This window comes from Gobius niger, assembly GCF_951799975.1.
Source record: "Gobius niger genome assembly, chromosome: 13".
Taxonomy (NCBI): domain Eukaryota; kingdom Metazoa; phylum Chordata; class Actinopteri; order Gobiiformes; family Gobiidae; genus Gobius; species Gobius niger.
In genome coordinates this window covers 25,242,988-25,270,938 of record NC_136864.1, presented here as the reverse complement: position 1 = coordinate 25,270,938, position 27,951 = coordinate 25,242,988, and the positions used below count along the sequence as shown (strand labels likewise).

At 40.1% G+C, this 27,951-nt stretch overlaps 1 protein-coding gene across 1 annotated transcript in view; it reads left to right on the top strand.

Annotated features, from left to right (window-relative positions):
• Positions 1-27,951, top strand: part of pth1r (parathyroid hormone 1 receptor) — a 141,939-nt gene that overhangs the window by 51,002 nt on the left and 62,986 nt on the right. The window contains exon 2 of the mRNA XM_079569176.1: positions 26,389-26,491. Within this exon, the coding sequence (XP_079425302.1) occupies positions 26,389-26,491 (103 nt within the window). The remainder of the gene's footprint in view (positions 1-26,388; positions 26,492-27,951) is intronic.

The following is a 27,951-nucleotide window of genomic DNA, read 5'->3' as shown; positions in this document are numbered from 1 at the left end:
TACATGGGGATATTATATAAGAAGCTCATGTTTGATCACCCTGGCATTTAAAACATTTACGTAACAACAATGAGGCTCTCTCATTAAAACAACATTAGACAGAGAGATATTATTTTGTGAGTATTAATATCAGTACTAGTGGAGAGAATGATCTGGCTGTGAAAATGGCACAAGTTAAGAAAGTTTAACCTCTGCAATACTCCACAACGTCAGGACGCACCATTGTGGAGTATTGCAGAGGTTAAACTTTCTTAACTTTGAACATTTTATTAAATTCTGTAACTTATAGTTCATAGTTCACGGCTCATAGTTCCACTTCGATCAGTGGGCTCCATCACACGAGGAGCTGCTAATGGAAATGTGAAAGTACCCGTTAGGAAAAAGACCTTTGGACAGTCAGCTTTTACCGTCCAGGGTGCTAAACTTTGGAACTCTTTGCCTCCTGAGCTGAAACAGGACTTAGACCTGGGGGCTTTTAAAAATGAACTAAAACATATTTTAAAAAGAGATCAAGTCTGCAATCATTTTTAGTCTGCACTCAATGCACTTCCTTTGTGTAATGTCAGAAGTATTTAATTAAGTTACTGTAAATGTATTTTTTGTACTTTCTGTGTGAATTTGAAAAGCCCTTCTAGGGACGGACATTGCAAATTAGCCTTGGCTATAAATGTTGTAGTGTGGTACATGTTTATTGTTCACACATGTCCCTATCAAATAAATAAATAAATAAATAAATAAATAAATGTAGGAACCGATAGTGTAATGATGTTCAATGAAACAATTTTATTATAATGTTGCACCCCAGTCTTAAGTAACTGGGGTTTTTCACTTAGAACCTCAGAGTGTTCCAGCTAAATAAACTTGAGTGTAAATAAAAATGGCTAATGCTACAACCGTTAGCCTAGCTAGTACGATGCTAACATTATATGAACGTTTCTTCACATCAGATATAATTCAAAACTCGTCATGGAGTACCGGTTTTGTTAACCTCTTAACCCCCGCCATAACCAAGGGAACTTTTATCCAGTTCAGCGTTTACCCAAATCGAAAAAGGCCACATTTGAAAGTTAAGACGTATTTGCGTTTTCGTCAATTTCTTTTGCCACATTTCATCCCATTTTTGTATTTTTTTTCACCATTTTTCCCCCACTTTTTCGTCACATTTTTGCCATTTTTTTAATCATATTTTAGTCATTTTTTCATCTCATTATTGTCACATTTTTGTCATATTTTTGTCATTTTTTCCATCTCATTATTGTCACATTTTTGTCATATTTTTTTCATTACATTTTTGTATTTTTTTCGTCACATTATTGTCACTTTTTCGTCATATTTTTGTCAGTTTTTCGTCACATTTGTGTCACTGTTTCGTCACATTTTTGTCATTTTTTGTCACTTTTTTGTCAAATTTTTGTCACTTTTCATCACATTTTTAATCACTTTTTTGTCACTTTTCATCACATTTTTAATCACTTTTTTGTCACTTTTCATCACATTTTTTCGTCATATTTTTGTCACTTTTTCGTCACATTATTGTCACTTTTTCGTCACATTTTTGTCACTTTTTCCTCACATTATTGTCACTTTTTCGTCACATTATTGTCACTTTTTCGTCACATTTTTGTCTCTTTTTCATAGCATTTTAGCACTTTTCTGTTGCTCCTACGTGACGTTTTTGTGTTGCATTTCCAACATTCTAACTTTTTTCTCCAAACTGGAGAACATGTGTTTGGTTCCGGTGGTGTTTAAGAGGGTAAAGTTTGATAATTAGCTGCTCTTCTCCACTCGGGGGCCATCATTACTGTCTTCACCTCGTATCTGAAGTTGGACCACGCTGATCATCTCTGCGTTTACATGTCGTAATCACCAGTTCTAGCAGCGTTCCAAGGCATTGTTCTCTGTTGGAGGTCAGAACACTGCGTAACTGAAACAATAGGCTCTGAATCATTGCATAGCAGCTTCTGGCTTCAGTGGAGGGTAAAGACTGTTTCCTGTGTGTCTCGCTGAAATGTCTGCTGTGCAAAAAAGTATGTTTTCTTGCTGTTAGTAAAAGTCATTTCTCTAAAAGCCGTAAGTAACGTAAAGTGAGTATATCATTGGTCAGTGTTACATTGTCTGTTTCTATAGGCCACCTTGTTTATTGTTTGTTGAATGAGATTCCATGTGTTATGGGGCTTACAATAGACCACACGTGGCACCTGTGGTTAGCTTTTGTATGCAATAATGGGATGTAGAACGACAACAAAGGCAACTATTGGCGCATGGAATGAAGGGCAACCGAAGGAGAAGAACAGGTTCTATTATACTGCATAATGTCAGGGACAATTTAGCGTAGAAAGTCAAACAAACAAATCACTTGAAATAGGAGAAGACTCAAGTGGTCTATTTATATTCATTTATTTTTGAATGGAGGAATAGAATTAAAAGAGCTTCAACACTAACAAATAAAACCGCGGTATGAGACGATTATTGCCATGGAGATGAATAAGGTCTTGTAGATGTTTTTTCCTTTTTTTTCTTTTTGAGCCATGCTGTGATGAAAGTGAAGGAGTGATGCAGCGGCAGGCGGTGGGAGGTTTATTTTTTCACTTGCTCCATGTGACAGATGTGTAAGTGGATTTAAAGATGAGGCTAGGTCATTCAAACCTCTCCCAGTGCCACATCATGTGACGTAGGCGACCATGGAAGGCCAATCGTCTCTCTTAATGCTGTCCAGTCCAGGCAGCGATATTCTGGAGGGAAGATGTTCTCTGCCACCCTCTGTCCTTCCTTATACAGTGTCCCAGAAAGTCTAGTTGTTGTTTTCGAATCGGCTTCAGGAGTTTTTATCTGTCGGCCGCTTCTCTGTAATACTGTATCATTGGTTGTGTGGCTTGTTCAGTGGATTCTCATCATGCACAAGCAACAGAAAAGTGGTTCCTACGCACTTTCCCCCTTTTAAGTCTCATCTCGTCTCATTGACGTAAACTGATAAACGTCTCATCATGTTTTATTCCCCAAAGAGCTTTTTAGCTCGTCATTGTTATGTCATTAAAAAGGTCAATGAAATGATGTGAAGCCTTGGCGCTAATTAAACCTGGTAGACTAATTTCAGCATCACCTACATCCAGCCAATGATCGCTTCCGAGAGAGGGCCACACCTCCACCTCAGCCCATCAGCGTAAGAGCCGCACCTTCGTAGTAGCCAATCATCGCCCTCGGTCCCACTTTTAAGCACCAGCAATCATGGTTTGTTCGCTTCCCAGCTGCACTGCGACCCGCCTCCACCCCATCTCCACCTCTTCCATCCACGGCTCCTACCTGCTGCATCTTCTAACTTTCATACATACATCGATCTCTACTGCCGGGATTTGATCGCCAAAACTAATATACATGTCAATATATCGCTAGTTTTGTCTGTTTGAGTCTATCCAGGTTGAAATTGTTATCAATTTTATATTTTTTCCAGTATTGGCTCCAATACTCCAGTATTGCCTCCGATATCCACTATCGGATTGGTGCATCCCTACTGTACTTTTGATATTCAAAATACCAGTTTCTTTACCTCTGAAAGCAATACTGAGCAATATACAAAAGTTTGATATAATAACACCAAAATTATAACTCTATAAAGGTGCGCTATTCAAATGTTAATGCAGAGAGTTGATATACATATTTGACTAACCCTCCCAATAGCCTGTCGAACGCTCCAGGATCAATTGTTTTGTAGGTTGTCACTGCTGATTGAACTGTATCCATGGTTATATATGCATTACATTCCGAAAACAGAAATCCTAAAAAAAAAAAGACAGAAAAAAACAGAAATAAAATGGATCTGAAGCATCATCAGAGCCACCGGGATGGAAAGCAAAGGCGCCAAGCTAACCACCCATTGAGCTGCTGGGTTTCAGTCAGTGGCTCAGTGGTAGAGCATTCACCCACTTCTTCATGACTTCATGGCCCGAGATGCGCTTTGACGAGACACATCGGGAAATATAATCCAGTCAGTATGCCTCCGGATTCATTGGTGTGGGACATAGAGAGAAGTGACTCATGGCAACAAAAAACACAAATAAAACAATCATTTCTTTTCACCCCCTCGTGTCAATGCTTTCAGTCCATGACATTCTTCATTCAATTTATTTTCCTGGGACTCAAAGTCAGACATAAACATCAGAAAACCATTTAATTCAATCGAGTTCATTATTCGTAATTACAGGGGGAAGTGCCGTTACCGTAAGTTGTGTCACTGCTGTCATATCCACATATAATTCATGTGTTTTGGAGCCAGAGCAATGTTTCCATCGGGGACAAGACTCGGTGTTGGCTATAATTATGGGGTGAAACGCTACTTTGAGCCTGACTGTGGTTTTCGAGCATTTCCCCAAAGGACAGCCATGTTCTTGTTGCTCTGTGGATCGGTTCTTCTAATGCAGACTGCCATTGAGTCACAGGCTGCGGGACATCCACGAACCTGCTCAAACATTCATGAAAGTATAAAAAGGCACAACGTGTACAGCCAGGGTCAGTGGCGGCTGAGTTGGTCATCTGGTTTGACTGGAAAGTCGGTGACATTCATTCTGTCAGTATGAGCGTGTGAGTGTTTGGCGGTGATCAGCGATGATAGTCTGGAGCAGTCGCACTTTGAGATGCTTGTCGTGTTCGTATTAACCAGCTTTACCCAAATCTAAACGCTTCTCTAAAGCCAAATAGGCCAGTGTAACGTCTCATTTGAAAGCTAAAGCCTAAGCTAACCTTTTTTTTGCTCATGTTTTGGTCATGCTTTCGTGACATTTTTGTTACGTTTTTCTTACGTTTTGGTCACATTTTTGTGGCTTCATCACAGTTACAATACACACACACACACCTACACACACACACAATCTTGTACTCCTATCTTAGTGAGGACACTCATAGACATGTAGGGCCTGATCTTGTGCATCAAAATGGAGACGATAGCGTGACATTTTGCGCTCAGTAGGAGCGCACTTTGTGATCTTGCCACTCCAGGCTTAGCGCATTTAAGTGGGTGGAGACACACACATTTTCCTCCAACCAGATCGACTCCGCGTCCAGGAGAGTGGTTGTGTGGGAGTGGGGGGTGAACATGTGCTTTTGTTTTGCTTCACTTTCACGCCAAGCGCGGGTCGATCCGCGCCACAGCGGACGCTGTAGCTCTTTTTCTCTCGAGATGTGAACATGGTTTAGCTCACGATGGGGTAAATAAAGTTTTTAGTTTGACCTGTGAGAGCCTAAGGCTTAAGAAAGAACGCAAGACAGTGCAATGTAAACGAGGTAGTGAATGTCAGCCGTGTTTCCATCAGTGCAGTCACCTCCTCTTGTGATGCCCCCTCACAGGTGGCGGAGGCGAATGGCACATATAGCGCCGCCACTCAGAAAATAATTCGCCAAGAGCCTGCGCCGCCCTGTGCGCCGCCACAAGATCTGGCCCAATGTATTACCCAGACCCTAACCCCTAACCCTGAGCCCCTAAAGCTAATCCTAACCTAAATCATAACCCTAACCCTAATCTTAACCCAATTCTAACCCTAACCCTAAAACCACATATTGACCCTAAAACAGTCCTCAAAAATGTCCTCACACTACAAAAACACTACAAAAAAGCTAAAAGAAATGTGACGGAAATGCAACAGAACAACAAAAATGTGGCAACAAACCTTACCAAAAAAAGACCTGACAACAAAAACAAGGAAAAAGTAGTAGTTTTGTTAGCCTTAGCTTTCAAAGGAGGCTGTTTTTGTTCTGTAAATGGTTTATTAGTTTAAGCCACAATTATTTAGTTTGGTAACTTTTTGGTAATTTTGTTATGGATTTTGGTTAAGGGTTATTTTGGCCTAATGTACTTTTCTTCCAGTGATTTGGAAGGGAAGGGACTATACAGAGTTCCAGCAATGTCCTAATGTGTAGAATGAGCCCAGACCTATTCACCACAACTGCCTCTAAAATCCTGCACTGTCACTCAAAAAGTTGTTACTTCGGTCCAAACTGCCACTGCAGGTGTTGTACCATGCTGCGTTTTTTTACTCATCCTTGAGAGTAAATACTACACTGACAGAAAAGACAAAGGGAGAGAGGGATATTGTACATCCAATTACACAATGGAGATCATTTTTTTCACTCAAACTTGGCTGTAAATACTGTTTAAGTGGCGCTAGCTTTGCCCGTTAGCCTGTTAGCTTCTTATTTGTGATTCCATTAGTGTGTATTGGTGACTCCGACCTGTAGACAGCGAAGTTGCAATTGTAGTTTTCTGGCCAGAGACACCAGGGGGGGATGAAAGACCCTCCAATCATCCCATTAACACTTGTATTACCCCCAGAGGGACTACGGGAAGGAGTTATTAAGGTAAACAAGTTACTTAGTACTACTTTAAGTGCACTTGGGAAAAAGAAGAGTTTGATCTTTGGATTCCCACAACCTGGCTGTAGTTTTTAGAGCTTACATTACAAAACCGTTTCTCAAAATGAAATGCACCTCCACTTTAGTAGCACCCACAAAAAGCATTTCCAGCCATTTTTGTTATTCAATTCAATTCAATTCAAGTTTATTTGTGTAGCACATTTCAAAACAACTTCAGCTGTTCAAAACCAATTTAAAGATTGAATAATAGTATTAATTCTGGGCGCCACAACACCACGAAAAGTCCTCAAGATTCAAAGCTTGATCAAACATGCGTGATCGGCCCAAAACACTACTCCAAGCATGTTTTATTTTCATGAATGAACGGCATTGTAGCGTGATAAGAAGCTCTAAAAAAAGAGTCGATTTTGCATAATACCGGCCCTTTAAGTAACTTCCTTGTGTAATAGTATCTAGTTACCTTTCCGCCGGTGCCTTTGCGACCCGCCGCTCTCCTGCTCAGCCCTCTGATTTAGTCGAAAGAAAAACATCCAGGAAAGTCCAATGGCCCTGGGGGGATTCGAGCTTGAAAACGTGCCAACAACAAGGAAGTAAGTGTTAGCCCAACGGTGTAAAGAATGGCAAGTGACCAAAAATCTGCTACATTAAACAAACACGCCGGCGCGGGCCATTATAGAGGGGGCTTCGGTGCTGAGCCGAGCAAATATTATCTCTATATAATTTATCGGCGATGTGACGAAGTGCGATTCGGAAAGTTGCATTCTCGCAAACTGAAAATTCTGGCCCCGGGGATGTCATCTTAGGAGAACACAGGGGGGGCATTATGGGAGTAGGCCGTGAAATGTTGGGAGAAATATGGCCCCAAGAACTAAATTGGAGGATTAGAGATTCCACGGTGATAAGGGGCCGTGCACGCTGGGTTCTTGTCATTGTTGTAGTTTCTGAATTTATTCGGAACTGTTAACATCTTTGTCACGGTCGTAGTAAAAAGCAAACAGCAAAAGCCATGAACTGACCGTGAGTAATGCTGAGCTACTGCAGAGGATAGGAAAAGGCTGTGGTAAGGTTCTCATAAATAAATACATTGTCCAATAAGACTTTGAGTCCTGGTAGAAGATTGAAATCAAATGGAGTAAAGATTGAACTGCAGGTAAGTTAGCCCCGAGCCACGCCGCCATTGTGGACCAACCTGACCCGCATGTTTTTGGAGGTCGGGGAAACCGTAGCACCCGGAGGAAACCCGGCCGACTGCTTCAGTGACCGCCTGAAACGGTACGCATCCTACTGGGTTTGTCCCTGTGCGTCAGAGCATGGCGTCCTGCACTGGTCAGCTCCTCCTCCTTCCCCCTGCGCAGCTTCCTCCCGTCTCACCATCTTTTTCTCCTTTGCGGATGGGTCAATGACATCTTCGACCGCAAGGTTTTTCAATTATTTCCGATAAAATATGTCAATCTGGGTTGTGCAGACTACTAAGTATTCACATATGTATGCATGTTTGATATCTTGTTTAATGAAATAATATTTTTAACCTCACCATTCAGTAACTATAAATTGTCATATGGTTCGACGACAAGAATATGCAGTAAAAATCCCAAATTCTCTACCTTTCTATCAAAAATCTTAATGCATCATGATATTTGATCCTTAATCTTTCCTTTGCAAATGAAACATATTTTAGTATATTTTATGCATCCCATTTGGCAAAGTGTATACTATGAAAAAAATGTGGCATTGTTTCTGAAAACTTCATAAAAATCCTGCATCCGATAGACGAGACCACTATACTTTGATTAATAAAGTATGACTTAACTTAACTAGGAGTTAGGAGCTTGGAGTCCTCCACAGGGTCATTTGTCGTTGCTGGGGTGTCGTTTCAGGAAAGTCCTACCCAGTACATTCCCAGACCCAGGCTTTAAACAGCTGTGTTGTTTGAGGTACTGTCCTCGTCTCATAGTCCGACGAGCTTTGTTCTTTCGTCACAAAAGTGAACAGTGTGACAGTTCGTTGTCAAAGCCAAAGGTCTAAGTCGCTGTGATAAGTTCCAGTCTCTGATGTATCTTAAAAAGACCGATGACTATTCTCTTTTCAAAGTCGACAAAATCCATACGTGCCACATTTCGTCGAATGTCATTAAGAAAAGAAGTGCCTCTTTGAAAGATGGGGTTCTTGAAGACATTTCCAAGTTCTCAGTCATAAACTTTCGATGAGTTCTGTGAAAAAAGGAGCAGTCGTTGGATACTTTAAAATTTGGTTTTAGTGGAACTTGTCCTTTGCGTGACAAGAGAACTTAGAAGAGAATAAACCTTGCAATCGCCGCAGTCTTCTCAAAATATTTGTGTAATCCAAATTCCCTGATCACGCCTTCGACGGTTTGGCAAAAACAGAAAAAGCTAAAGAAAGGAGATGGTTTGGGAGAAGTGTGAAGAAGAAACATAATCCTTCTGTCTATAGGGAGAGTGGACGTAGGTATAACTTGTCCCCAAAGTCTAAATCCAAACCGTCATGTTAACACCTTTTAGAGCCATTGACAGCCACACTCACCAAACAAAAGAGGTTTTGGAACGAGTAGAGAGTAGCTTTTAAGAATAGAAGATGACACAAACCTTATAGGAGCTGTTTCAACGGCAATCATCTCCAGGAAAAGAAAGTAGTAGTGCAGCAAAAGACAGTTTTTAAGTGTTTCAACTTCCTCAAAACGTTTAGATGGTGTGGTTTTCTGAGGCATTTCTGGAGTATACTAAAGTAAATGTAAGTCATTACAAATTATTTGCAGGCCATTATTTGACTAAATATGAAGGTGAGGAGACTGAAAACCTTCGACATGAGGCCGATCTGCTGGAACGGACGCCCGCTGGGACATTAAACTACAACCTTCAGAGTTTTCAGCCCCGTGTCAGAGGACAAACGTAAAGTAAATAGTTTTGTAGCAATATAAACTGCCCTTTACTGGATTGGTATAAATTTGCCCTGCTGCCAAATAAAGATTAATAGCCACTGACTAGGCCTGTTGTGATACCATTGATACCATTTATTGAGGTTGGAAACTAATCGAGATAAACAATATTAGCCTTAACAATTGGGCTCTGTTCCTAAAGGGACTATACGGAGTTTAAAAATGCTAAAACTAAGTATTTTCCTCCCCCCAAAGTGTTCCTGCAATGTCCTAATGAGTAGAATGAGCTCAGACCTGTTCACCACAACTGCCTCTAAAATCCTGCACTGTCCCTCAAAAAGTTGTTTCTTTGGGTCCGAAGCGCCGGCATCCACGAGCTTAATATAAAAGCTGCAGTTACACAACAGACCTGAGGTGGCAGTAGTGAGCATAAAATGACCAACTTCCATCTAGTCTCTAGTCTCCCGGCTCTTGAAGGCGAACTGTTCGAACCAGATCTCAATTGTGAAAAGAGCCGGATCTTTTTTTCTGCCAGTTTTACCCCGAACTCCCCCGAACGCCTTTTATCGATCGCGTCTTCGATATTGTGAGTGATCTGACAGCCGTTATTCAGATTTTTATATTGAAAAGAGCCAGTCTTTTGAACAGCTCTTGTCCCATCACTTACCCTGAGCCCAAAAGTATATGGTTTATCTGTCATTTATTGAACGATGCGTGGATGTAGTAATTATTCACTGACCTCCGCTGATGAAGTTCCTTGGGTGAGAGACTAAATGCCAGAAACAAAACTAATTCCAGCTGACAGCTCAAGAACTTTTGTCTATGACGGGAAAACTGCTGCTGGACTGAGGGCTAACACAAACAAGCTGTGATAATGTCTCTAATAATGCATGAACCTTTTGATGAGTTGTTGACATTTCATTCATGTGGATAGTTGCTTTCCATAAATACAAATGCAACAGTCTCATTTGCGGCGCTGTCAGGAATTCCACTTCAGTTCACGGTGCGAGGCTAAACCAGAACTACTTTACTTTTGCTTTGAACAGCAACTTGTCTGCAGCGGCGTATCCTCCCTTGCGCTATAATTAGATACAAAAGGCAAAAGAAAACACAGCAGTTCCTCATTAGTGCCTAATAAAAATATCACTGTGAATATCATCTTCCCAGTTCTGCAAATCATTCCCTGCGAAAACATCCCTGGACTTACTTTGGACCGTGAACGCCTTTGTCACAGGCTTTTCCGATGAAAAACCCCGGCCTCCAAAAAAACGTCTCAACATGCGACTCCTCTCGGATCCAGAGTACAGGGCTGTGCAGGAAATGGCTTTGGTCAACCACAGCTTTGGTGAGTGAAAAAACATGGCGCTCGTCTGTTCACAATCAGGACGCCTGGTAACGCTCCGGAAAACCAGTGTCTCCGATGCAGCGTGTGGGGCTATATATAAACTCTCCTTGCGATGAAAGTCACGTGCGGTTTTCTGTCGATAAACGTCAAGTCAATTTGAATGAAGTTTGAGACGATAGAAGTGAGACCGTACAAAATATGTTTCAGGTGACCAGTTACAAAACCAACAAAGAAAGTTAGATTGAAAGCTCTGGCTCAATGGACAGAAGCGCTGGAGAATATATTTACTTTGCAGGAGAGTGAGACCTTGTTTTGGCAGGAATGAACCAAATATGAAGCTATTATAACCGGAGCATTTGGAGCGGGACTCTGGGAATACCCCCACGGCTGGTAGCAGGCCGTGAAGTGTCCCAAAACCACGTCTTACTTTGGGAGTTAATGGTTCATGAACCCAGAGTTCATTAACACGACGCTCCAAAACAGAAACCCATCAGGCAGTTGTTCACTCACAAACTGCAGGCGTCTTGTGTGCTGTTTTTTTTCTTTTTTTTCACTGTCCTTACTTCCTAACTAATTCCCGCTGCTGTGCCTCCACTGATGAGAGGAAGAAAACATTCTTAAAGCTGAGAATAGATTTTTAAAGCTTCAGCTCGGTTGCGAAGAGTGCTTTGTGATTAGAGATCACGGCAGCTGGCAAAATTAAACAATTTTGCAATTTTGGTGCAGGGCCGGCCCAAGCCAAGTTAGAGCCCAAGTTAGAGTTAGAACAAAAAAACAAGAAAAGCTTCAATTACTCAATAAGTTATATAATTGACCTAGCCTGGCCTTAGCCATCCGTAAACTCCGGTCAAATATAATTTCCCTACATGTATGTCTGGGTCTGATCTCAGTGGCTGCGTTACATCGGTTGAATTTCAAACCTACCATTCAGTGAGCGGGAGAGGCGGGGCTTGTAGGTGACGTCAAGCATTTGCGCCGCATTTGTTGGTTGCAGTTTGGCAATGGCGGCGAATATGAAAGAAATGGAAGCTCTTCAATCCGTTCTGGCTCGGCTCCCAAATATCCAGCAATTAAAACTGAAGCCTTGGAATGTGCAAGGAAATGATATGATAGAGTTATGATAGAGTCATGATAGAGTTATGATAGAGTTATGATAGAGCTATGATAGAGTTGTGATAGAGTTATGATAGAGCTATGATAGAGTTGTGATAGAGCTGTGATAGAGCTGTGATAGTTATGATAGAGTTGTGATAGTTGTGATAGAGTTATGATAGAGTTATGATAGAGTTATGATAGAGTTGTGATAGAGTTATGATAGAGTTATGATAGAGTTATGATAGAGTTATGATAGAGTTGTGATAGAGTTGTGATAGAGTTATGATAGAGTTATGATAGAGTTGTGATAGAGCTGTGATAGTTATGATAGAGTTATGATAGAGCTGTGATAGAGCTGTGATAGTTATGATAGAGTTGTGATAGAGTTATGATAGAGTTATGATAGAGTTGTGATAGAGTTCTGATAGAGTTATGATAGAGCTGTGAAAGAGCTGTGAAAGAGCTGTGATAGTTATGATAGAGTTATGATAGAGTTATGATAGTTATGATAGAGTTATGATAGAGTTATGATAGAGTTATGATAGAGTTATGATAGAGTTGTGATAGAGTTGTGATAGAGCTGTGATAGTTATGATAGAGTTATGATAGAGCTGTGATAGAGCTGTGATAGTTATGATAGAGTTGTGATAGAGTTGTGATAGAGTTATGATAGAGTTATGATAGAGTTATGATAGTTATGATAGAGTTATGATAGAGTTGTGATAGAGTTATGATAGAGTTATGATAGAGCTGTGAAAGAGCTGTGAAAGAGCTGTGATAGTTATGATAGAGTTATGATAGAGTTATGATAGAGCTGTGATAGTTATGATAGAGTTATGATAGAGTTATGATAGAGTTGTGATAGAGTTATGATAGTTATGATAGAGTTATGATAGAGTTATGATAGAGTTATGATAGAGTTATGATAGAGCTATGATAGAGTTATGATAGAGTTATGATAGAGCTATGATAGAGTTATGATAGAGCTATGATAGAGTTATGATAGAGTTATGATAGAGCTATGATAGAGTTATGATAGAGCTATGATAGAGTTATGATAGAGTTATGATAGAGTTATGATAGAGTTATGATAGAGCTATGATAGAGTTATGATAGAGCTATGATAGAGTTATGATAGAGTTATGATAGAGTTATGATAGAGCTATGATAGAGTTATGATGGAGTTATGATAGAGTTATGATAGAGCTATGATAGAGTTATGATAGAGTTATGATAGAGCTATGATAGAGTTATGATAGAGTTATGATAGAGCTATGATAGAGTTATGATGGAGTTATGATAGAGTTATGATAGAGTTATGATAGAGCTATGATAGAGTTATGATAGAGCTATGATAGTCATGATAGAGTTATGATAGAGTTATGATAGAGTTATGATAGTTATGATAGAGTTATGATAGAGTTTTGATAGAGCTATGATAGAGTTATGATAGTTATGATAGAGTTATGATAGAGTTATGATAGAGCTATGATAGAGTTATGATAGAGTTATGATAGAGCTATGATAGAGCTATGATAGAGCTATGATAGAGTTATGATAGAGCTATGATAGAGCTATGATAGAGCTATGATAGAGTTATGATGGAGTTATGATAGAGTTATGATAGAGTTATGATAGAGCTATGATAGAGTTATGATAGAGCTATGATGGAGTTATGATAGAGTTATGATAGAGTTATGATAGAGCTATGATAGAGTCATGATAGAGTTATGATAGAGTTATGATAGAGTTATGATAGAGTTATGATAGAGTTATGATAGAGTCATGATAGAGTTATGATAGAGTTATGATAGAGTAATGATAGAGTCATGATAGAGTTATGATAGAGTTATGATAGAGTTATGATAGCTGCTTCACTCACTCGGGTGCATTACATACGTCACGACCAAACGCTAGCGAAAATCAGGTCCAACCGTTTCAAAGGAGTTCACCCCTCCCACCTGATAACGGAGCTCAATTGTGAAGATCTAGACCAGGGGTGTCAAACTCATTTTGGGTCACGGGCTGAAATTCAGCTCCCATGGCGGGTCGCGGGCCACATATAATAGAGAAAATGTTTCCAATAAATGAATAATAATAAGCTGTGATTTTATCAAAGCCCCAACTTGACTGTAGCTTCATTAATGACAACGGCTTACACTTGTATTGCACTTTACAAGCCTGTGTCACAAGTTCCTGAAAGTGCAGTAGTCATTATTCATTCACTTGGTGGTGGTAAACTTTTATTGAAGCCACAGCTGCCCTGGGGCAGACTGTCCATTTACCACATGGCTATATAATGTGTTGTTCATATCCTGAGCTCTTATTATGTCAGTGCCCTCTGCTGGACACGTGTGGAACTCTATCCTTTTTTTATTTTATTTAATGCCCCCTAGTGGCTAGAATGAGCATTCTGGTTATTCTTTAAAAATTCATAACTCCGCACAGGAATGGGCTAGAGACTTACTTTTTTTTTGACATACCCCTGCCCTGCTCTACAGGGCAGGGGCCGGATTAAATCGTATGTTTGACACCCCTGATCTAGACCCTTGTACCAAACGCAATGAGTATGAGCATCTGGTAAAACCATATATAATAATATATATTTTTTTACATTTTTTATATATTTTTTAATTTGTTTTTCTTTCTCTAGCACACACGCAGACACAAGCAAAGCCTTTTCTGAAAATATGGCATTCCTTTTCTTTTTTGTTTTGTTTCTGCTTCCATTCATTATTCTACCCGTTGGACACACTTAAAAGATGAAAAATTCCGGTTTCATGATATCATTATAATTTTCACAAATTTTCATCTCTTCTCGAAGGCAAACCAGGGCTCGTTTGAGAAATCTCCAGTTTCCGACACAACAGACCTGCCACTTTCTGTTCTAAACGTTATGAGCAAAAGTCGGCGATGAAATAGATGGCGGCGGCAAGAACCTCAGAGGGTTGGAAAATTCGAGGGCAGTTTTGTAACCCCTCCAGCAGCTGGCGCCCTTGGTGGCCACCTGGGTTGCCTATGCCCAAGGCAGGTTTGTTTTGGTGCGAGCTGATAGATACGAGTTGTGAGTCGTGTTACCCGGTCAGTCATAGCATCAAGCTCATATAGAGATGTCTTTCTCATGTCTTTCAGTTCACTATAAACCAAGTGTCTCCATGTAGACTATACATAAACTTCCACTTCTTCCTGCAAAGGCAAACTAATTCCAACTTAATATAACCTATGTTTACCTGGTCAAACATGTCAGCAATGAAACCTTTAAATTAGCAATCGCAGACTCCTTCCTTCCCCTTCGCAGTTTGCACAGTGGACATTTTTTTCTCCGCCCTGATTTTTTTTTTGACTGACCGGCCTAAATCCCGCTCTCCCAATATTGCCCCAAGTCGCAGCGCCAGTCAAACACAAGCTTGTGGTCTCTCCAAGTACCGTTTGTATTCTCAAGCGCACATATTTAAACGCTGTGTATTTTTCTAATTTTCATGTTGGCCCGCGCTCAGAAGCAGTTCACAAACAGAATAGTGTGTTTTAGTTGGATATAGAGCAAATAAGATTGTCCGTGTGTGTTTTTGCGCGGGGGTTTGGGGAGGACTGTTGACTTTTTGGGGGTTTGGAATAGGGCCAGTGGAGAAGGAAAAGTTTTCAGAAATAATGAAGGGATGCACTTATTACTCTGAATTCCCCGCTCCAGAGGTAAAACGATACGGCTCTATTCTAAAAGTTGCAGCTCGGGAGCCACCAGGAGCTCTCGGGCCCTCTTTCAGGAGCTCCCCGAAGACTTTCCACATTTGCTGCACAAGTGTGATGAGTACAAATTGCATTATTGGCTTGGTGACACGACTCTTGCATTATCAGTTGTCTTGCAAATTGAGCAAAAGGGATGATAACTTTTTGGTTTTATACATTATACAGTATTATATGATTGAGTTATAAACAAATCATTGTGAAAAATTAAAAAAATGTAGACTTTTTTCCTGAATTGACCAAGATTACTTCACTTGTTTGATGACATTTCAGACAGGTTTTAAGTAGAGGTCGATATTTTTGACCAATATTTTTCCAAATGTCTGGTGTTAAATACTTGGCCTCTCCAGCAGTGGCCGGTTTTATTTTATTACTTTAGGTGATTCAGTCATAGTTTCAGCTTTGATTTATTTATTTGCCGTTAGCATTAGCATAGTGTTGCTAGCCGAGGCATTTTGTGCGGCGATCAAAAATACAATTGCGAAGGTTAAAACTAACTCAGCGATTGAATTCTGCTTCAAAATGTCCATATTGACGGAGGTTTAGTGAAACTAAGTATTTATTTGTGGTCATACCGCCTTTGCTCTGCCCAATCCCGTCAGACCTTGGAAGCTAAGCAGGGAAGGGCCTGGTCGGTGCTTGGATGGGAGACCGTTTAGTAACACCAGGAAGCCTAGCGAATGTAGTGAGTGAGTGAGTGGTTGGTGGTGGTCGGAAGGGCCGATGGCGCAGACTGGTTGCCTCGCTTCTGTCAGTCTACCCCAGGGCAGCTGTGGCTACAATAGTAGTTTACCACCACCCAGTATGGAGTGAATGAATAGTGCAATGTAAAGCGTCTTTGAGTGTCCAGAAAAGCGCTATATAAAACCGATGCATTATTATTATTTTTTTTTAACAAAGTTGCCAGCCAATTTTCATTGCGATGTTTCTTTTTCCCCCTGAGTCCAGGAAGTTGTGGCAGGACTCGTTTTAAAGCCTAGACTTCGCTCTTTTCAGTGCGAAAAATCATTTTCACTATCACTTTCAGCAGAGCTATCCCCAACTAGTTTTATGATAATCTCACTTGAAATAAGAAAGTAAAACTGCTAAAGGGATAAGACCAATTTCCTTTCCCCATTGACAAAGAAAATAACATGAAATAAAGACGAAATGTATTGAAACGAGTCAGAAACATTGCAGAACAAGTGAAATAACCTAGGTCAAATGCTACATATTACATTAAAGCCACACCGCGTTGAAATACAAGCATTTATTTTATGACAGACATTTTCATCATAGAAAAATACGTCATAAATGTACAAAAAAACATGTGCTTTTCCTGTGAGCGGCTCAGCTCTCCTCCGGGAGTACGTACGTCTCCAACTCGTTTCCATGGAGATGTGACTAAAGTCAGCAGAATTTGAGATTTAAACAGGATAGGTCTAGGGCCCGGCCGATGTGGATTTTCGGGGTCCGATACCGATATGAAGGGGGTTGGCATGGTGGATAGCCGGTACAAAGGCCGATATTTAAAGCCATTTAATTTGATTATCGGGTATTTTGATTGGCCAATGCCAGTATGCACCACTGATATTTTTTTTTCCAAATGTTTGAATTATATGCAAAAGTTTGTAACATAAAATATGTAAAATAGGTGTACAAACAATTTACACTGCGATGTTTCCCCGCTCCCCTGAGGCCTAGGAAGCTCTGACTCACCTCTTTCTGAAAATGGAAAGTCTCTATTACTTTCGGTCCAGGAGATATCAGCCTTCTTATCGGTCGATTTTGGCCAATAGAAGATCATATCCGCCGGCCGATATATCGGTCGGGCCGTAGTTATGTCCTAATCCAAATCCATGTTTTGATTACCCACTGCAGAATAGCATTTTCTGTGCCGAGGTGGTCCTTGGGAGCATGTTGTATGTTGATGGCATCAGTATTGTCTAAAAAGTGTGTGCCTTTAACTAGTCAAAACAACTCAAACTTTTGATGTTCTCTCATCGCTAATTAACAGCGTTTAGTGCTTTGCCTTTTGAATTGACCGATGTCCAGGCTACTCCCCTGTCCTGCATGACTTTTTTTACTTCTTTTTCGTCACATAAGCCGCCATGTTTGTTATGACACAAATCCTCTGTTGATTAAACCGCCAAGACAACGTTTCAGACTTGAAGGAACAGATGGTATTCCCTGTCGGCCAAGCAAGAAAAAGATATCTGAGATATCTCAAAATATTGTGTCATTTATTGAACTGTGAGGGGCAACATTTAGCTGTATATTTAAGGCTCTGTCCTTATTTCACCATTCCAATCCTCCACCTTTCACACTAGTCTGCGTCTAGTTCTCCGTCTCTCTCGGGACGAAGTCTGTTTGAGAGGTTCTGGGCTTAGGAGCAGCACCTTGTCAGGCAGCGCACCCACAGGGAAAACAAACACACGGATCAGGGAGAAGTAACAGGGAGTCCAGAGAAAATGTGCGATGGCAGATCCGCCCATGCATATAGTTGGAAATCAGCCATTCTTTCCATACATCAACCGTTCCTTTGTGAAGATCCCTCAGCATCCGTTCTTTACATTTTCCCGTCAAGTTACTTCTCGGAGACGTATCCAGTCTAAAATAAAAAAAAGTATTTCCACTATCTCTGCAACGCTATCCTGAGGTAACCACACATCTGATCCAGTCTGTTTTAGTAAATCGAGTGGTCTGAATGATGACGCACATCCACATCTGAAAAACGTTTTTCCCCAACAGAACTTTTCTCATTTCACCCCTCGTTTGGTACCTGCTGATACACTCGAGCCCATCCGTACTGTATACATTCTCTCTTTCTCTCTCTGTCTGTCTGAGCCGAAAGATGAAAATAGCCTGTGCCCGAGCTGTCAGCCAAACATTTGGAATTTGGCACGGGACGTAAACAGGTAGAGCCCATGCATGTTGTTCCATCCGTGGCTGTTTACCCCGCGGAGCCAAAAGCGTCTTCATTCTGTGGCCACATTCAGCTCGCAGACTGGACATCCTTATTTGAGTGCACCAAAGTGAAGAGAAAATATTGATGGATTGTGGCACGGCGGTTTTGAGGGAAATGAACAGCTTTCTATTTGCCCCTTTCTCAATTTAAGAACCAGTGTTTGCGTAATTTCGCCGAGGGACAATACACAGCAGTTGCAGATACTCAAATAGCGGCGCGTGATGGCGAAACATTCCGCTTTTTATTTTTAGCTTGTACCTTCATAGTTGGCCACCTGAAGTCTCGTCTTTATAATTTTTCTCTTTGACAGCCTAGCATGAGTGTCACTGTTGGCACTCGGTTTTGATCGGCACTAGAAGCCGGTACTTGACAAGATGATCACACATGACATTTCTTTTTTTTTTTTTTCTTTTTGCTGTGGGGGATCTCCGAGACCCTCATCTCAATTGCAGAAATACAACTGTACCATAAAATATATTTCACCAACTGTATTGTGTTGTAACTTAACATACGCATTCTCTTTTTTCATAGACACTGTTCCAAGTTATTGTCAAACCTTAAGGCAAAGGTGACCAAAAGTAGCTTAAACAGAATCTACTTTTAACCGCTGTAACCCCACATATATGCTGAAATAATAAGTCAGGCAGCCAGTGTTTCGGCACTGCTTTTCAATGGCTTTCTTGGAATAAAGGCATCTCTTGTGGACATTTTATATGGGCTATAATCAACCTAGCTTTTGAAAAAGTGATCCATTTATTTATTTATTTGTTCATTTCATTACTGCTCATGTTCCAATGACAGTAATGGGTTCAGATATCATTAACCTTCTTTTAAACGGAGGTCATTTTCTCGAGTTATTATCCAGGTATCCAGGCATTGCCTTAATCTAAAAGCTTCTTGAAAAAAAGCGTCAATATAGCAACGAAAAATGTGACCAAAACATGATGGAAAAGCAAGGGGGAAAAAAGGGCGATAAGAAAGGGACAAAAATGAATGTGGCGAAACCGAGACCAAAAAGCAACGAAAACTAAGCAAAAAAACAACGAAAACTAAACAAAAAAGACAAAAAAAATATGAAAACACAACAAAAAACTACAAAACATGCCAAAAAACTACAACAACAACAAAACAGGAAAAAAAACAACGAAAACACAACAAAAAATACGGGGAAAAAATGAAAGCACACAACAACAAAAAACTACGAAAACACGACAAAAAAACTGCGAAAACACACAAAAAACTTTGAAAACACAACGAAAAACTACGAAAACACACAAAAAACTTTGAAAACACAACAAAAAACTCCGTAAACATAACAAAATACGTCAAAAACACAACAAAAAAACTACGAAAACACACAAAAACTACGAAAACACACAAAAAACTTTGAAAACACAACGAAAAACTACAAAAACACAACAAAGAAACTACGAAAACACAAAAAAACCTTTGAAAACACAACAAAAAATACGTTAAAAAAAATGAAAGCACACAACAACGAAAAACTACGAAAACACAACAAAAAAACTACGAAAACACAACAAAAAACTCCGTAAACATCCAAAATACTTAAAAACAACAACAAAAAAACTACAAAAACACACACAAAAAACGAAGAAAACACAACAAAACACTACAAACAAAACTACGAAAACACAAAGAAAAATGTCCTTAGCTTTCAAATGAGGTGGTAGACTGTTGCTTTCCAGTCGAGAAGGGTTTAGATTTGGGTAAAGTCAAACTGGATAAAATGCACTCAGTTAAGGCGGGGCATAAGAGGTTAAATCTATGTTTAAGAACTGCGCAAATGGGTTTTGTTGTTGTTTTTAGACCTGGTTCACACCGTTATAAACAAAGTGTAGTCACATCTTGGTCTTTTTTTATAGCTCCAAATGCTCTGTTTCACCTGCTTTGTCTTTCTCCAGTGCTCCTCTATAGTTTTACAATCCATATAACTTCACCTAACCATTTCAGTGCTAAAATGACACTACACAACACGTCTTGCTAATTAGCGAGCGGCTAACTCAACCTAACTCTCAACTCAACTTTATTCCTAGTAGCTGCACTGCTTCAAAGTGCTTCAGACGTACAATTTTACAAGACACATGCGTTCCAAACAGAGAAACTCTAATTCCCCTTGTCAAAAATGCCGACATTCCCGACATTCATTTGCTGTTGTGCAAAGCCGGCAGATTCCAGGTCACTATTTTTAGCCGCACACTAACAAACAGTGACTGTAATTACCTGTAAAAGCCCAAGCTTGACTGACCTTTCTGCAGCTTGTAAACAAGAGGTAATTGAATACAGCAGACTTCAAAGCAATTAGAGCAGGCGCAGACAGTTTGTGCGCTCGCCGACAAGATTGTTTAGGAAAATCGCTGAGAGCGTCGAATGTGTGATTAGAGAACGGTAGCGAGGATTAGCATATTGATGACTGAGAGAAGCGGGGTTTGATTTTCAAATGTTCGTAGCCTATTTATACGTACTTTTCTTACTCTTGTTAGCATTGGCTGACAAACATTGTACATCACAAACAACAAAGATATTTGATTTATACATAAAGTACAAAGGCTTTATGTCATGTACAGTATATGTCCATTCATCCATTTTCTTCCACTTTTCCGTTGCCGGGTCTGGGTTGGAGCTGCCCCAATCACATTGCACCAGCCCCTTATGGGGCTCGTCCTGCAGGTGGTGGGTCCACAGATGGACGGCCTCATGGTTCTAACCGGGCCTGTTGGTGTCTCATAAGAGTCTTCTGATCTGCTCTTTGCCTGACCCGTCACCTAGGACCTGTTTGCCATGGGAGACCCTGAATCTCCCGACAACAGAGCCCCCAGCATCATTCAGGTGCTCAAACCCCTCCACCACATCAAGGTGGCGGTTCCAGGAGGGGAACGGTATGTGTCATGTAAACATCAAACTATATAACGTCGTTTCTGTACTGGCAGTGTTGAAGTGCCGAACGTTTCGCCTCTCATCCAAAAGGCTTCGTCAGTGCACTAAATACTATATAATGTATTGGGATTGGCTCCACTGTTGACGTGTATGGGGGGACCAGGCCTGTCACGAGAACAACATTTGAAGCTCGATATGTTGAGGCAGGAAAATATCCCGATCAACAATAATATTGACTAAAGATACCAGATACTTTCAACTTTAAAGCATGAGAAAGCATCAAACAATCTAAAACATCTAATAACATGAAAAAGTGCCCATTTTATATGTGAATATGTCAATGAATTATGAATAAATTGCTGCTGTTCACTATGGTGTGCATCACAAGAAGGTGCATTCCATAAGGCAGGGATCTCTCACCCTCTACAGCCAAAGGCCTTCTACATTTCTTCATGCGCGTTCAAGTCTCAGTGTAGCGGGATTTTCTTTTCATTCTGAAGATTTGATCAGAATCTGCAAACATTTAGGCGCACGAAGTGAAGTGCATGGACACAATCCAAGCCATTTTCTGTAATTTTGTAAATATCAAAGCTACAAACCCTCCCGGGGGGGAACTCCTCCTCAGCAGCTCTGATGGGTTTGTAATGTAATAGTAGCTCACTGGGTAAAAACGCTTGGAGACCCCTGCCATAAAGTGAATGATAGTTTATGTTAATGATGATATGCTAACCATGCTAGCCTGTCTGTAGCTTAAACAGAATCTACTGAAATAATAAGTCAGGCAGTCAGTGTTTCGGCACTGCTTTTCAATGGCTTTCTTGGAATGAGGGCATCTCTTATGGACATTTTATATGGGCTAGAATCAACCTAGCTTTTGAAAGGTGATCCATTTATTTATTTATTTGTTCATTTGTTTGTTTCATTATTGCTCATGTTCCAATGACAGTAATGGGTTCAGATATCATCAACCTTCTTAACCTTCTTTTAAATGGAGGTCATTTTCTCCAGTCATTATCCAGGTATCCAGGCATTGCCTTAATCTAAAAGCTTCTTGGAAAAAAGCGTCAATCTAGCAACGAAAATGAGGATGAAAACCAGACAAAAATGTGACCAAAACATGACGGATAAACCAGGGGGGAAAAAAGGCGATAAAAAAAGGGACAAAAATGAATGTGACGAAACCAAGACCAAAAAGCAACGAAAAGGAAAACCAAAAACTACGAAAACAAAACAAAAAACTACGAAAACACTACAAAACGTGACAAAAAGCACGACAAAAAGGACAAAAACTACGAAAACACGTCAAAAAACTATAAAAATATGAAAAAAAAAAACTACGAAAACACAACAAAAAATACGAAAAAAAATACGAAAACACACGACAAAAAACTGCTAGCCTGTCTGTGGTTGTCATAATAACCAAACAATAAATGTACTTCTACTGCAGTCCTGAAGTGCTTCTAATTGCAACTCCGAATGCGGCGCAGTGAAAAAGCAGAAGTAACATGTTGACAGCTCAAGCCTCGCATCGTTGGCTGATGGACACCTTGACAACAGCTCCACTGTTGTTTAACCCAACGCGAGAGGTGACCTTTAGCTCAGCACCTCAGACCTGTGATTATTCTGAACCACTGCAGTGTGTCAAGTTTGAAAATGTCAATGTGGGACGGCTGTATCTGGACAGAACACGCAGCTACTGCATGAACACAAAAAGATTCAAAGTGCATTCAACAGATTTAATTTCAGACCCAGATAGATACAGGGCGACATCTTTGGGAGAACGTCCAGAAATGAGGGGGAAAAGAAAAAGGACAAGCAGCAGCCCAGGCCAGTGTTCATTTCGTCGACTAAAATATTTAGTCTTAATTTTAGTCTTAAGTGATGTTTTTGACGACTAAAATTGGACTAAAACTAAATGAAAAGTTTCTCATGAGACTAAAACTATGACTAAAATGTCCAGATATTTTAGTCGACTAAAATAAGACAAAATAAAAATGAAAGGGAGAGACTAAAATCATCCAAACTTCTATTGACCGTCTGAAAGAGCCTCAGATCATGTTAATTCACTGCCAAATGAACAGGTTTGAGGTTTATTCGTGTGGAAGAAGCTCCATGAAGTCGAGGACCTTGATTAAATATGATTATAATGAATATTATAAATGCAAAGTCGACTAAATTAGTCTTAAATTTAGTCGACTAAATTGACATGCACATAAAACTAAAATAATATATATAATAATATATATACTGGCCCAGGCGTCTGTGCTGTGGGTTGTGGGTTATCAAAGTCAACATGTTTTATTCTCTTTTTCACCTTTATTGGGGAAAATAAATGCTTAGGGGTGACATGTTTCCCAGTATGGTTTTAAGACTAAGTCCTTATAGTCATTGGAGTCACAATAGTGAAGCAAAATCTTCTCAATCGACTGAAAAAGCCAAAAACGTGGGACGCATCTGAAGTTGTGTACGAACAATCGAGCGCTCTCGCATGGATCCGTGGGCGTGTAGATGAATGAGTGCGCTGTCAGATCAATAAGAAACGCCCACACTGTTATCCCAGCTTTAATTTAAAGAGCTGAATTCACTTTGGTGTCAATACGTCTGGGCTTTGACTCCCAGCTATAGATCCAAAACGGCTCACAAAAGGAATCAAGGACAGTCGGGTCTTTCTTTCTTTGTATAACGGTTCGCTTCGCTCCGAAAGCCAGGATCGGCCTGACATTGAGAGACCGGACAATGTAGTGTGACTTTCTGACTTCAAAAAGCCCGTACGGCCAAGATTGATTTTTGTGAGTGAAGCTTGTGAATATTCACACGTCTGGCAAAAACATGGATCTCGAAACGTATGTTTGTAAAGACTATTTAGTTGTTGGAATTCATGATGTTACTACATTTCTATGCGTAAGATCCCGTTGTGCTCCACACTTTTCAACTGCTTCAGGCGCCTCAGCCTTGGGTAATATTTTAAAGGGGGATATACTTTTTCCTCTATAACAATCAGTGGATTTTGGAGGTGGTGGAAGTCTAATCGAGAGGACTCAGAACGCTACATTAGGTCGATATATGAAAGGCTGTGTATAGATTGCATGTATTACTGAAGGTGTTTTATATGACTTTTAATTGGTTTCGTTTTAAACTATTTTACAGAATGACACTTTTTTATATGTGCTCTTGTTTGAGAGGCTCTCAGAAAGTTACAGTTTATTAAATACATCCAAACTGGATTAGATTTCAAGATATAAACTACAGTGTTACAATGAACATGTTTTGATGTACTGTGTGTTGAGAGAAAGTTTATTACATAATTATATGTACTATGTGAATTGACTGATGTAATGTACATAGCCATATGTATACAGCTATTTCTGTGGATGTCCTTGACGGAGGAAATTAGCACCTTGTATTGCTCAACTGTACATTTTGCTTCACTTATATATGTTAACCTGGACAGGGTTTTATTTTTTGTTTTGTTTTCTGTTTTATTTTATTTTTTATTTATTTATCTATTTTTTCATTTTTGGGGACTGCTTTTTACGCAATTTTGAGTTTCTCTGCCCATCATAAGGGAAATGGGGATGTGGGTAACCAAAAAGGGAATAAAATGAAAGTGTAACGCATGCAAAAAAGTGTAAAAACATTATTGCCCGACAATGCAATGTAACACTTCAATAAAAAAAATTGATCACAAAAAAAAAAAGTTACAGCAACCGCCAGTCCTCCCCGGGACTAGAGTTGTTACGATAATTACTATATCGACATTTGATGAATAACAGATAAATGATGCATTTTTGGGTTCAGTATTTATCGTCTTATTTCCCCCTATTGTTTTCTTTGTAAAAGCATAATTTTTAACGGAAGTAAGTATCTGGTATCTTTAGAGTTGATGTTATTGTTTATCGTGATATTTTCCTGCCTCAATATATCAAACTTCAAAATCATGACAGGCCTAATTTGCAACTCATGTGTTATAAAGGAAAAGCTACTGTGTACTTTTAAAACAAGGGATTACTAAGATTTCCATTATTTTTGAGCTGGTTTCAGTGGCATCAAGTGGTCCACTATAATATCGTTTATCGCGATATTTTCCCGCCTCAATATATCGAGCTTCAAATTTTGTTATCGTGACAGGCCTACCCTGGATATTGTACATCCAGTTACACAATGGAAATTATTTTTTCACTCAAACTTGGCTGTAAATACTGTTTAACCCCTTAACTCCCACCTGAACCGAGCACATTTTCTCCAGTTTGGCTTTACCCCAGTCCAAAAGCTTCTGGAAAAAAAAGCTGTGAAAATAGCAACAAAAGTGAGACGAAAACAATGATGGAAATGTGAGAAAAAAAAGTGAGAAAACATTGACAAAAAAAGTGACGAAAAAGTGGCAAAAATGTCACAAAAATGTCACAAGAAATTGACGAAAAAATGACAAAAATGTGACAAAAAAATGAGAAAAAATGTGACAAAAAAATGACAAAAATGTGACAAAAACTTGATAAAGATTTGACCAAAACATGACAAAAATATGACCAAAAAAAATGACAAAAATGTGACAAAAAATGGACGAAAAAATGACCAAAAAAATGAGTTGAATACCAAACAAAAAAATTATGGAAAAAAAATCTGATGACGTCAGGAAAAAGATCCTCTCGGTTCAGGCGGGAGTTAAGAGGGTAAGTGGCGCTAACCCGCAGTTAGCTTTGCCCGTTAGCCTGTTAGCTTCTTCTTCGTGATTCCATTAGTGTGTATTGGTGGCTCCGGTCCGGTGGCAGTCAAGTTGCAATTGTTTTTTTTCTGGCCAGAGACACGAGGGGGAGATGAAAGACCTCCCAATCATCCCATTAACACTTGTATTACCCCCAGAGGAACTAAGGAAAGGATTTATTAAGGTTAGCAAGTTAGCTAGTACTACTTTAATCTCCAAAACCGAAAATATTCAATTCGCATTCGATTGTTGCGAAATAAAAAGTGGGCAGCAAATACTTTTCTCGCTTCTCGATCTCTTGTTAAGCTTAAGCCTTTCATCGTGAAGTGAGTAATCTCTTTTTTTTGTAAATGGGCGCTGTGAGTTCAGTGTTGTATTGACGCAGAGCTTTTGTCCTCCTCTCTCAGGTCTGCGGCGACGACGTGCTCACCAAGGAGGAACAGATCGGCCTGCTGTTCAAAGCCAAGCGCAAGTGTGAAGGCAACATCAGATCCAGGAGCTCCCACAGAGGTGAGTCAAGTGCAGATATAGGAGAGGGGCGTGGCCGGACAACAAAAAGCAAAATGACTTCTTGTTTGTTTTCTGAATGTAGAATTCCGCAGTGTCTATGCCAGGGGTGCCCAAACTTTTTGTCTCCGAGGACCAAAATGAAAAAGGGTCGCGGGCCAAACACGGCGATGTCAGCGTGAGACACATATAACTACAAATAATAATAGTTACTTTATTTTCTTTTTTGGTATACATTTGTATTTAATTCTATCTATGCAAATAGTATGCTACAAAAGCCAAGTTTTAGTAGAACAAAGTCAATTATTGTATAAATGCAATTAGTAGTTATTGTTATTTATCATAAATTTGGAAAAAGTTGGGAAGTTGATGCTATTACTGACAAACAAGACACCAGAACAGTGTTTCCTTAACTTTGCAAAAGGAGTGAAACAGCGCCCCCAATTTGACTTTGGTGGCCAAAAAGTGTACTGCATCTATATTGGCCTTTGAGAATGAATGGGAGAGAGTTAGTATTAACCCGATGCGGCGCAAAAAGTAGGTCACTCTCTGGTGGGCCAACCTAATTGTTCCGGCGGGCCAAATTTGGGCACCCCGGGTCTAGGCTATTCTGATCATTTTTACACCGAAAAAGCCACATAAGATGAAAGGAAACTTGCAATATGCTAGTTTTCTTTTATTTTTGCCAGTAAACAACGGCCGGGAGACCTTCCAGAGTCCGTTAGCCTGCTCAATGTATTTCTCCTATAGCCGTTAGCATTAGCCACCAAACATTGCTAATTATGATCCAAATGTTTTCAGATGTTGCCAACCCATGCGCCACATTTAAGTGAGTGAGAAATCATTTATGAACGTACAGACCTCGAGATTTGATTGTAGCGTATAAAAGTGTCATCATCATCATGCTAGCTCAAATTCAGTCAAGTTTCTACTTTTTGTTGGGGTCGGAGACACATCCTATGGCCATTAAACATCATCTTGTAATATGTTGATGAAGAAACCACAGAATTTATATAAATGCTGGTCCGGGATTCGACGGCTCACAAAATGTGTGCATTTATAGGAACAGTACGGTGGCCTGGAAGTGCAAAACACATTGACAAGTTTTGAAAAAAGGGTAGGCACTTTTGGGGGCGGGACTTCCGGTCCTGTTCACAGGGGTTAGACACAGGGGTTAGACACAGCACACATGCAGACACAGGGGTTAGACACAGCACACATGCAGACACAGGGGTTAGACACAGCACACATGCAGACACAGCGGTTAGACACAGCACACATGCAGACACAGGGGTTAGACACAGCACACATGCAGACACAGCGGTTAGACACAGCACACATGCAGACACAGGGGTTAGACACACAACACACATGCAGACACAAAGGGTTAGACACACAACACACATGCAGACACAGGGGTTAGACACAGCACACATGCAGACACAGGGGTTAGACACAGCACA